Raw genomic sequence first — 12,411 nt, 5'->3', positions numbered from 1 at the left:
GGGGCCAAAGCTCTGGGGTGGGTGGGGAGCTGGCAGGGACACCAGAAATGTTTCAAGGCCCCGCTGAGGTTGAAAAGTGGGAAACAGGGGGCTGCCCACTGCTGAGAGGGGGACACAGGAAGGAAGACGAGGGTGAGTGCGAGGAGGAGCCCAGGATGCAGGCAGAGGGGAATCTTATGAGATCCTATCTGGTGGTCCTGGGCTGAAGCAAAAAGGGAGAGGAAAGATGGGGACCAGGGAGAGGGGGGGACTGGAGACCTCGGCCCCCAAACTTCGTTGCAGACACTCCCAGAGACCAATAAACCCGCGCTCTGAATCTGTGCCTTACAAGTCTCCTGCCCCTGCCGAGGTGGGCACCCCTCCCTGGAATGGGGAGATTCCCTTTCACAGCCTCTCTGCCCTCTGAGACTGGACCCCATTTATAGAATCAGGTTTCTCCCCAGCTCTGACACCTTCAAATGCAGGTGCTGTGGGTATCAGGGAGAAGCCAGGCCTGTGACCTTGGGCAGCCCCCGGCCCAGCTCATCTTCCAAGTCCCACCTGCCTGCCCTCCCCCTCGTCGTGATGCTCTGCAAATCTGAGACATGTTCATTTACACAAAGGCTGGGGCCACTTCTTCTACCCTCTGATCCTTTGCGGTACTCTCCGATCTGGCCCCACCTAAACATCCAGCCCCATTGCTAATTACCCCCAACACAGGCCTTCCACCCGAGGCTGCCCTTGGATGGGCATGTGTCCAGGGCACTGGGTTTGGAGTCCGAAGGCCTAGATTCTGATTCTGGTGGGAGAGAGAGCTCCGCCTCCAGGAAGTCTTCCCTGATTACAGGTCCTTGTTGCTGACCTGGCCCCTCTTCTGATTCCTACAGCACTAACAGCCTTTGGTGCATGAGTTGGCACCCAGGTATACTGCACAGGTTCTTCAGATGTCTCCCAGCCAGTGCAATGTCTGTGCCTGACTCGCCTCTGTGTGTCGTCCATTCACTCAGTTGCATCCATGCAATAAATGTTCACTGGGCTAGGCCCTGGGCAGACAGGAGTAAGCAACACAGGCATAGTCCCTGCCATCAGAGAAGGCAGGGTCTCCTGGGGAAACAAAAGTAACCGGACACCCCCAATCAGTCTGGCCAGCGCTATGGTAATAGCACCCCGGGAGTACTGCAGGAACACCCTACACAGTATGGCGGGAGTGGGGAGGGAAGACTTCTGGGAAATGACATATCAACTAGGACCTACTCTGGGAAAGAGGATGGAGCTAGCCCAGGGAGAGGAGGGAGGAGGCATGTTTCAGACAGAAGATCTGTCTGCGCAAAGGCCCAAAGGGTGAGGGCGGTCGGGCAAGGTGAGAACAAGACCAGGTGGAGGAACCAGATGTCAGTGTGAGCCGGGAGCTGGGGAAGGGGCCAGAGCCATCAGTAGCAGCACAGCAGCCAGGTTAAGGCCTCGGGCACTGTGTCTGGCAGTCAGGACCTTCTCCTAAGTGCAATCTGTGGGGAGCCCCACTTCTGGTTGGATCTCCAGGGGGCCAGGAGGCCGTGGCTTACCTGCCGTGTTCCTCTGTCCACAGCTACCGGACCCTGGCCACGGAGCACGAGGCATTGATGCAGAAGTACTTGCACCTGCTACAGATCGTGGAGACTGAGAAGACGGTGGCCAAGCAGCTGCGGCAGCAGATCGAGGATGGGGAGATTGAGATTGAACGGCTGAAGGCAGAGGTGACCAACCACCTGGGGAGTGGAGGAGGCTGGCCAGGGGGCCCGGGCCTCAGACCTCAAACCCGGGCTCCCGCAGGGTCAGGGAGGCACATGATGGGCAAGAGGGACCCGCTCCAGCCACGGCTGTGCCAGCTTCCAAACTTAAAGTCAGTGATGCTGGCAGAGTGGGAAGGTCCTGGGGTCAGATCTGGGGTCGAAGTCCACCTCTGCCACTTACCAACTGCAACCTGGAGCAAGTCCTCCAGCCTCTCTGCACCTCCATCCTTAAAACAGGCTGTTTCTCCCTAGCTGACAAGGTTGTGAGGATCAAGTGAGATCATTTATGGGCGAGTTCCTGGTTACTCTGCTGATAGCCACATGGGCGGAGGGGGTGAGGGCAGGGCCAGAGGGTGGCTGGTAGGTCCTTAGATTGTGGCTCGGGCTCATCTCCAAGGCGGTCCCTTCCCTCTGCCTGTCACAACTGTCCGGAGGCTGAGCCGTTGCTAGGTTAAGCCTTCTAGAACTTCACTACTCAAAGCGTGGTCCATGAAACAGCAGCCCATTAGAAATGCAGAACCTAGGGCCCCACCCAGATCTCCCAAATCAGAAGCTCCACTTTAACCACATCCCAGGAGATTCTCATTCATGGGTTGGCCAAAGAGTTCGTTCAGGTTTTTCCGTAACATCGGCGGAAAATCCCGAACAAACTCTTTGGCCAACCCAATACATTAAAGCTTGGGAAGCGCCGGCTTTCAGCCCTTAGACACCCCTTACCAGCTGTGCATGCCGCCACACACAGTGGTCTGATCGCCTCTCACCCCCTCACTTCACCAGCGCGCTCAGAACCATCTGGCTACCTCACACAAGGTCTGCGACTCTGAGCCGAGGAGGGGAATATGAAAACACAGATCCCTGCAATCGGAGTTAGCTGCATAATTTGCAGGGCCCGATGCAAGGTGAAAATGCAAGGCCCCGGCCAGGGTGGGGGAAGTCAGTCTCCCCTTCCCACTCGCCACGGCCTCCACGCATCGTGGGCAGGCCACCGACGACTTCAACCGCCAACTCCCCTAACCTCTGCGCCGTGACGCACTCAGTACCTAGATTCAGGTGGGCAAGGGACCCTTGCCAAGTCACCCACCTAATGCACCAGGCAGTATCAGCCCAGGCAGGACAGTTGTCTCCTCGCCCTGCCCTGTGACACCACAGGTATGCACAGGACCCGCCTTCTCTGTACCTACACCAGGCCCTGCAGAGGGTGGAGGCGGACAGTGAGATGTATCTGCTGGGCTGACTTGACCCGTTGTCACCCAGACAGAGGGTTGCAGAGGCCTGGGTCCCAGGATGCCGGGGTATAAGGAATAGGCAGGGAGACAGGAACACGCATGAGCTGAGGCTCCAAGCCCCTGGGGTGTGCCCCATGGTCCCATCAGACTCACTCACAAAACGCAAATTCAAAGAGAAGATTCTTAAGAATTTCAATACAGCAACTGCTGTCTATCACCTTTGCAAGAACCAATTGTTACGTTTTCAAGAATTTTGCAAGCTAGTTATTCAACCTTTGGTAGCTTCAAATGGGCTGAGGTAGGAATGCCCACACCATGGAAACTGGCAGGTGCTACCAGTCAGAGGTTTCCTTTCAGAGAGCTGGTCATTAAGCATTTACCGATATCCCATTGTCTACATCTTTTTTCCTAGGACCTGGTGCAAAATGAAGATGCAGGGCCCTTAAGAATCTCAAAGCAGCAGCAGCAGAGCTTTAAAGCAAGCTAAGCCTGGAGCCCTGCACGGGTCACACACCTAGGAATCCAGCCCTGTTTCTACTCCCAACCCTGTAGCCCCCACCCCTAGCCCTGGAAGTAACAGGAGATCACATCCAAACAAAAGTCTGCAGAAGGCTTTACCAGGCGTAACTACCCACCTCTGTCTTAGTCTCTTTTCTCCCATCTAAACAGCCCTGTTAGGCTTCATCTTTCATAACCCAAAGGCTCTAAGGACCATCTAAAACAAAGGGAATGTCTACCTCTGAGAAGAACCATCCCCCCCCCACCTCTAGAATGCTCAGTTTTGACCATTTCATTGTTTTGTTGGTTAGTTGGTTGGGGGTTTTTTTGGCCACTTTGTGCGGCTTGCAGGATCTTAGTTCCCCGGCCAGGGACGGAACCAGCGACCCCTGCAGTGGAAGCGCGGAGTCCTAACCACTGGACCGCTAGGGAATTCCCCCATTTCATTGTTTTAATAGCTGTTTTCCTCCCATTTATGATGGGAAGTAAATTTGGAGAGTGAAAACAGGCCCTAAAGGGCAAAATAGGAGTTTAGAGGTAGTCGTAATATTTTATTGGCTTGGAAGCACTCAGGACGCTGGGAGGCTGACACTGGAAGAAACGGAAAAGATCTTTAGTTCAGGGTTTAAATAAAAATTTAGGGCTTCCCTGGTGGCGCAGGGGTTAAGAATCCGCCTGCCGATGCAGGGGACACGGGTTCGAGCCCTGGTCTGGGAAGATCCCACATGTCGTAGAGGAGCTAAGTCTGTGTGCCACAACTACTGAGCCTGCGCTCTAGAGCCTGTGCTCCACAATGAGAGAAGCCACCGCGGTGAGAAGCCCGCGCACTGCAACAAAGAGTAGTAGCCCCCGCTAGCCACAACTAGAGAAAGCCCACGTGCAGCAACAAAGACCCAACACAGCCAAAAAGAAATTAAATAAATAAATAAATAAATAAAAGAACTAAAGACATTGAAAAAAAAAATTTAGCCATGGGATCGGTTTTGCAAACAAACTTCAACATGGTACCCCACTTCATAAACGAGGTCAATGAGGGGACTACTCTGGGAGAAGTAAGAAAGGACTGCCGTGACCCCTCCCATGCAGCCCCTCCCCAGGCCCCCTCTCCAGGGCCCACCCTGCATGCCTTGAGTCCCGCTTCCCATCTCCCCCTTGCCATCCTCGCCCCCGCCGCCCTGGCACACAACACCCTGTCATACCTGTGCCTTTGTTCACACACCCCCTCTCAAATTCCCTCCATCCTGTAGCCCACCTGTTGGGCTCTTTGTCCTTCAAAACTCCTTCCAGGTAGCCCTTGCCGCTTTCATGGTGAGACCTTCCCGTTGCAGTAGGTACATACCTCGCTTCTGGCCTCTCCTTGTCCGATTATAAATTGCCTCTCTGGGGGTCTGATCCCCTTCTCAGGCTGGAAGTTCCTCCCAGGAAGGGATCTGACTCATCCATCTTACCCAGTGGCGAGCTGTGTCTCACCAGTACCCAACCCAAAGACTGCATCAGGATCTGCTGGCGGTGTTGGCACAAAGGCAGACAGAGATGGGCACCCACTGGGCTTGGAGGAGGCCAGAAGAGATCAAGAAGGAGGGAGAAAGAACTGAGCTACATGGCAAGAACTACAGAGACCTGCAGGAAAAGCAAGAGCTACAGAGATCTTTAGTAAAACTTTGGAGGCTAACAGAAAGGAAGGAACCTGGATTAATTCCACTATCAATGACTGCACTGACGAAATGCACTCTGGATGAAAGACACTGTCTCCAGAGAGGGGAGTAGGATGGGGCAGAAGCCCATGCGCTATGCCTCAAAGGGGTGTGGCAAGCAAGGTTTTCCTCTGATGGGTCAAGGAGGCCAGACCATGGGTGGCCAGTGAGCGGGGGCCAGTGGAGACACCAGGCTTTGAGCCAGGTCAGACAGGTGGAGCTGGACTCTAGCTGGCAAGTTGGGTGTGAGCCAAAGTCCCCACTCTGCATGGCCTTCATTGACAAGGGTCAGCTGAGCAGACCCTGAACGTCCAGCAAGCAAACCAGGGTCCGAGGCACATCCATCTCCAGAAGAGACCTGCCAGGGTAAGAGAAAGGCTGCCTCCGTGAGTTCACCTGACACTGGCTCCTGGCAGGGATGGGCTGTAGCCCAAGACTTCTGCAGGGTCCCCAGGCTCACAACCCTCTAGAGCTTTGCCCACCAAGCCTGATCCTTAAACAAAGACTCCAAGGCTGCTGGCACTGCCTGTGCACGTAGCATAGTACCTGACCTAATTGCATCTATTTTTTGCCCTGGTCCCTGCTGAGTAGATGTCCTGGAATGCCTCTCTCTGAGACAAGCGCCAGTTTTAAATACAGACCACACACACACACACACGCACACACACACACACACACACACACACACACTGCCATCCAAAAGACAAAAAAGGTTTCCGTGTGCAAATCTCAAAACTGGCAAAGAAAGCAGACTGGCAAGGAGGTGACAACATCAGACCAAAGGTGGGCATTGACTGGGCATCCTTGCACCTCTGAGCTCTCCAGTAGCCTGCCTCTCTGTGTGTGTGTGTGTGTGTGTGTGTGTGTGTGTGCGCGCGCGCGCGCGCGTTCCTTAGGCCTTTAGAATACAGATCAAAGAATCAGCCTTTATTTTAATGTGCAGATGTTCCCAGAGAATGGAAAGAAAAGGTGGGGGGGGGAGAGAAAAAAGAAAAGCCCATGTCAGTGCTGAATATTTCTCAGATATTTTCAGCCGCTCTCCAAGCACAGGCCAATTTTAGCAACACGCAAGTGGAGAGCGGGTAACTGTTCCATCTTGCTTTCAAAGTGCTCAATTCGCTCAATTGTGAGAGCCCATTCATTCTGCACTTCAGCAAGTGGCCTTGAGGGGACAAAGCCACGTGCTCTGAAGAGGATCGAGGGGCTCTGGCTTTGTGGCAGTGTTTGTGGATTCCCCTGAGCGGCTATCTTTAGACGTGTGGGGCTTGATGACTGCAGTGTTTTCCTGTGGTTGAGGTTTTCGTTGCTGCTGCTTTTCTGATCCTTTTGAAAAAAAATTCTTTTAATGAAACCACTTTTATTATTTTTTATTTATTTGTTTTTTCGCCGAGCTATGCGGCACGTGGGATCTTAGTTCCCTGACCAGGGATGGAACTCGTGCTCCCCTGAAATGGAAGCGTGGAGTCCCAACCACTGGACTCCCAGCCAGGGAGGTCCCTGCTCTGATCCTTCTTTAACTTACTTACTTATGTAGCCAACAAATGTACGTTGAGTGCCAGCCGAATACTAAGCACCGGGAGCCCAGGAATGAATGAAACGGGGTGGTCCTTCGCCCACAGAGCACACAGCCGCGATGGAATAAATCGGCATTGCCTGCATTTTCCCGGGAAAGTCCGCAGGCCGTGGGAACCTTGGTGGAGGACCCCCAGCAGAGACTTGTGGACTCGGGGGTGGCAGGAAGGAACCCACCCAGGGGCTACACCGCAGGCCCGTCCACCTGAGCAGTGCCAGAGGCTCCGGCCACAGTATGGCTAAAGGCACCCCTTCTCCTGGTCACCACCCCGTTGGTTTTGTTCTTGCAGCTGGGCCGACCTCTCTGATCCCGAAATATGGCAAATGGAGATTCTTAGATCAGCTCAAACGTTCGTTTCCAGGGCTGTTCCATTTTTCTAGGCCAGCAGTTTCCAGGTTGTGCTCCAAAGAGGGCTCCAAGTCAGAGAAGTGCTTCAGGGTTGTCCCAGGATGGGACAGCCAAGCCAGCAGTGCTTTCATCTGAAGTCCTGCTGGGGCTCCAGGACGGTTTTGTTTGGAAAAGATAATGGGACTACCCAAGTGCCCATCGATGGATGAATGGATGGCAACGTGGGGTCTGTACCTACAATGGATATTACTCAGCCTTAAAAAGGAAGGAAAGTCTGACACATGCTGTGACATGGGTGGACCTTGAGGATGTTATGCTGGTGAAATAAGCCAGCCACAGAAAGACAAATACTGTCTGATTCCACTTAGGCGAGGTCCCTAGAGGAGTCAAATTCATAGAGACAGAAAGTAGAAGGGCGGGTGCCAGGGGCTGAGGGAGGAGGGATGGGGAGTTAGTGTGTTTTGTTTTGTTTAGGCTGTACCGCGTGGCATGCGGGATCTTAGTTCCCTGACCAGGGATCAGACCCACACCCCCTGCAGTGGAAGCGCAGAGCCTTAACCGCTGGACCGCCAGAGAAGTCATTAAACTCATTATTAAACTCAGTAAACTCATTATTGTTTAATGAGTACAGAGCTCGGGAAGTTGAGAAAGTTCTGGAGATGGATGGTGGTGATGGTGCAACGTGAATGTACTTGATGCCACTGAACTGTGCACTTAAAATTGGTTAAAATGGTAAATTTACGTTATATATGTTTTACCACAGTAAAAATTCGAAAGTAAAGGGACTGATGGTTTAGGGAATAAGGAAGAGAATCACAGATTTGGACCAAAGCTCCCAGATTACAGATGGGTTGCCCGCAGCCCAGAGAGTGCCTCGCCCAGGGTCACTAGGAGTCAGAGCCCAGCTGCCCTGGACCCAGGTGGACAGGGTCCCGGTCCGGTGCTCACTCACCGACGTCTGGCTCGAAACCTCCCACAGAGCAAAGGACACGAGCTGCAGTACCACTGGTCCTTGGGGAGCACATGGCAGGGCGCTCACTCACCACACCACGCCTGGTGGCAGCCAGAGGGGTGGGGCTTCCACCAGCTGGTGCCGCTCGGCCCCTGCAGCTGACCCGTGTTTCCATTGCAGATCGCATCCCTGCTCAAGGACAATGAGCGCATCCAGTCCACCCAGACTGTCACACCCAACGACGAAGACAGTGACATCAAGAAAATCAAGAAGGTCTGTACCATCTCTCGGGGCTGGCAAATCTGCCCTGGTCCTCTTTAGAGAGCCCCCTGGCACAGCCCAGGGTCTGCAGTGTCCACCTACTGTCCCACTGCTCCCGGGCGTGCCACTCCCACCTCCGCTCCAAAGGCAGAATCAACAGCCCCTCACCCCAGACCAGCACCTCGTTGAGCCATGTTTTCTGGTTGTCTCTGTGAGGTAGGGTGGTTCAGCCCATTTGACAGATAGGAGAACTAAGCCTCCAAGAGATGAACGAGTAGATAGAGCCAGGGCAGGAACCCAGGCTGTGAGACTCACAGCCGAGAGCTTTCCTCACAACCCTGGGCAGCCTCAATGAGACCCCAGGCCACATGTCCACTGTCACAGCCCTGCATGCCCGCCCTCCCCCCAGCTACTGTCCTGCAAACACCTCCTCCTTTCATCCCCGGCAGACGTCAGCATGGGAGCTGGCCTCTGTGACACCCCTTAGCTGGCCGCACTGGTTTTACACTATTAGAGGCTAGGAGAAACATCTCAGAAGGTATGAGAAAGCTGCCCGGTGGCAGAGATACTGACCAGCACCATAGGCCACCCCATGGAGGGGCGTGTGGAGAGGAAGAGTATGGTCTGTGTTTGCAGCTTGCCAGACTTGAAGCAGGGGAGCCTGACTCACCGGAAGAAAAACACACGAAACCAGAAAATCCTCCTTGTTGAGAGCGTAAAAGGACACCAGCGCCATCCAGACCAGAAAACTGCAAACTGGCATCCCACAGGCCAAGTTCAGCCTACCAGCATGTTTGGGGTTCTTAGCCCACACGGTGTTTCTTTTTTCCCTTTTTAATTTGTTGCCAGTGCTTTAAAAGCTAAACATTTCACATAAAAATATGTATTTCTGGTTTCTCAAAAATAGGAAGAGCTAACATTCATTACGCACTTTCCATGTGCCAGACACTATTCTAGGAGATTTATGCAGATGAATCTGTTCCTAACTAAAAGCCCTCTGAGGTTTTATTATTATCTGCGTTTCACATGTGGGGTTGCTGAGGCACAGAAAGGCAAAGTGACTTCCCCAGGTCACACAGCTAAGTATTTGCGGAGTGACATTTAAACCTTGGCCACCAAGCTCCAGAGCCCACATCCTTGGTCCCTGGGACACATGATCTCTTGGAAAAGCAGAAGGTCTCGCAGCCCCAGGCCCACCTCCTGCACACAGTGACTGCTGGCCCCAGGCCAGGTGCTCTCCCACTAGTGCCCACCCAGCCGGCTTCAGGATCTATAGGACCTGCCAGGCCCCCATGGACATTGGGATTTGCCACCAGTGCCACCTGGGGTCTGAACCAAGCCCCGCCCAGGCAGGGATGCACTGGCCTTCCTTCTCTGCCATGGCCCCACTGGGCTTCCCGGCCCGTTGTGCAAAGCCATTCTGGTTGGAACATTTTTTTAAGTACCACCTGAAATGCACCTCCCTCCTTTTGTTTTCACCCTCCTGGGGCCTCAGAGCAAGGCCCTCCTTTATCTAGAAAAGCTTCCTCTCTTCAAGGAGATCTGTCGTGCTGAGGCCAGGCCTCTCCTCCCCAGGGCAGACGTCCCTGGCCAAAGGTCTGCACCCGGACAGTTGCACCTGCTGTGCGTGGCCAGTGCCCTTTGCAGCTGATAATATTTTGATGAGTGCCTTGGCAGGTGGCCCCTGGATCTCCAGGTGCCCCCACCGCAGCACCACCCAGCACCCTTGCTCCTGGGGCCCTGGGGCCCTCCCTGTGCAGCCCCTGAGCTTGCACACAGCTCAGCAGGAATGGTGGGGAGCTACATGGTGCCTTGGTTGGAAGCGTGGCATATCTTAAAACAGTTCTCTGTGTCTGTGAATCGAGGCCCTTCCCAAGTTCTTGCCAGAACGAGGCCAGGCCAAGCAGCCCGACTCCAAGTCGGGCAAGTCAAGTGTCTGTGTTCATTTCCCCGCGGAGGTAGAGGAGAGGCTCCAGGCGGGCGCCAATGAGGCCCAAGCATGAGATTGACTCATTTGCCGCACTGAATTTGATAATCGCCCTCTATCCAGACGAGCTTTCATTGAAACTTCTGGGCTTTCAGGCCAGTCATTAGGCAAGAAGAGGTGTGAGCCATGCCCAGCACAGCCTGGCAATCCTCTGTGCTCAAGCCCCCTCCTATGATGGGGACTCAGGGCCACACTTTTCCTCCTTCGGAGAATGTTGCCAAAGCAACCTGGGGGATGTGGTTTAAATGCAGAGGGCCGGGGCAGGGCCTGGGGGTTTGCATTTCTAACAAGTTCTGGGGAGATGGTGATGCCCCCGTGCAGGGACCTCACTTTGAGTCCAGCCGTCATCTCATTAGCCCCACGGCACAGGTGGGAAACGGGCTTAGAGGAACCAAAGGGCTTCCCCGGCACCACGCTGGCAGAAGCACCAGGCCTGATCTTTTGCCTCAGCTCTTTTCCCTACGTGCCCGGCGTGGGGGACAGCAGGGCCTTGGCCCCTGCCCTTGGGGCGCTCACAGCCTGGAAGGACCAGAGCAGCTGAGGCTAACGGGAGACCCTCCCGCTGGTCTCGGCGCCCAGGTGCAGAGCTTCCTGCGGGGCTGGCTGTGCCGGCGCAAGTGGAAGACCATCATCCAGGACTACATCCGGTCGCCGCACGCCGACAGCATGCGGAAGAGGAACCAGGTGGTGTTCAGCATGCTGGAGGCCGAGGCCGAGTACGTACAGCAGCTGCACATCCTTGTCAACAACTTCCTGCGCCCGCTGCGGATGGCCGCCAGCTCCAAGAAGCCTCCCATCACGCACGACGATGTCAGCAGCATCTTCCTGAACAGGTGAGCACCCAGAAGCTCAGCGCCCCCTCCCGGAGCCCTTGGCTGAGGCGGGAAGAGCTTGGACACGAGCCCTTGACTAGTCCCCGCCCAGTGCAGAGGAGGAAACTGAGCCCCAGAGAGGAAGGAAGCTGCCCGAGGTCCCATGACGAGAAGCCAGTGCCCCAGCTACTGCAGGCAGGAATACAAACAGAGGCCCACGTAGCATATGTCTAAACTAGTGGTTCAACTGGGGCAAGGCTGGGAGACCTTTTTTTTTTTTTTAATTTATTTTTTGCTTCCGAAGGATCAAGTAGGATCAACGGCTGGCAATCCCTGGGAGGCAATTTTTTTTTTTTGAATTTTATTTTATTTATTTTTTTATACAGCAGGTTTTTACCAGTTATCCATTTTATACATATTAGTGTATATACGGGAGACATTTTTGATTGTCAAAACTTGGCGGGGCTGCAGGGGAGGGTTTGCAACTGGCATCTGGTGGGTAGAAGTCAGGGATGCTGCTGAACATCCCACCGTGCACAGAGCGGTCTCCCACAGCAGAGAATTCTTCCACCAAAAATAATCGTGCCAAGGTTGAGAAGCCCTGGTTTAAATGTTTACAAGTTATAAATCAAGCTACAGAAAACCACATGGGTTCCATTCTCCTACCTTAATATCATCGTCATAACGATCTAGAAGCCAGGTCTAAATTTTTAGAATTCTGAGTCCCCTTGGCGTTGGGCTGTGTATCACACTACCCACATATCTTACGAAAGCACGGCTGAGCTGATGGCTGCCCTTCTGCTGTCAACCTCTTTTTAAAAGTCTCAGGAAGTGGTTTAAATGAGCTTTTTGGTAGGCATGAAAACTGGGTAAACTAGGTAAAAGCAACAAATATGAAAACCTATCAACAGAGTGCTAGTTACAAATGATTCTCATTCAGGAATTAAAGTAAAGCACTATGTGCTCCAGGTTGTTCATTCAGCTGCATTTCTTTTAAAGTATCCATCATTCCAGTCACCTCACTAATTGCAGCTGGCCCTCATCCACGCCCTCTGCAGAGGTGTTTGGGACCCAGGGTCACCTCCCCTGTGCCCTGCTCTTCCCCTTTACCTGCCAGTGTGCTGAGTTTAGGGACCTGTGGGACACCTGGAAGGAGATGGGGTAGGGGCGGTGGACGTGGGTCTGATTCTGAGAGGTTGAGCCGGAGACGCTGAAAGTCACTGGGAGAAGGACAAGGACAGGGACGTTGGGATGCTGACACCATGGATGTGGATGAGGTGTCGGAGTATGGGGACATGGTGGGGGTGGGGAG

General features: G+C 53.8%; 1 protein-coding gene across 2 annotated transcripts in view; it reads left to right on the top strand.

Annotated features, from left to right (window-relative positions):
• RASGRF1 (Ras protein specific guanine nucleotide releasing factor 1) overlaps positions 1-12,411 on the top strand; it is a 105,342-nt gene that overhangs the window by 26,605 nt on the left and 66,326 nt on the right. For both annotated transcript variants that reach the window (XM_024742710.1, XM_024742711.1), the window contains exons 3-5: positions 1,565-1,712; positions 8,220-8,312; positions 10,867-11,120. In XM_024742710.1, the coding sequence (XP_024598478.1) occupies positions 1,565-1,712; positions 8,220-8,312; positions 10,867-11,120 (495 nt within the window). The remainder of the gene's footprint in view (positions 1-1,564; positions 1,713-8,219; positions 8,313-10,866; positions 11,121-12,411) is intronic.

This window comes from Neophocaena asiaeorientalis, unplaced genomic scaffold, assembly GCF_003031525.2.
Source record: "Neophocaena asiaeorientalis asiaeorientalis breed wild unplaced genomic scaffold, Neophocaena_asiaeorientalis_V1.1 scaffold155, whole genome shotgun sequence".
Taxonomy (NCBI): Eukaryota; Metazoa; Chordata; class Mammalia; order Artiodactyla; family Phocoenidae; genus Neophocaena; species Neophocaena asiaeorientalis.
The sequence above is the reverse complement of the archived record's forward strand: the minus strand, read 5'-3'. Positions and strand labels throughout refer to the sequence as shown.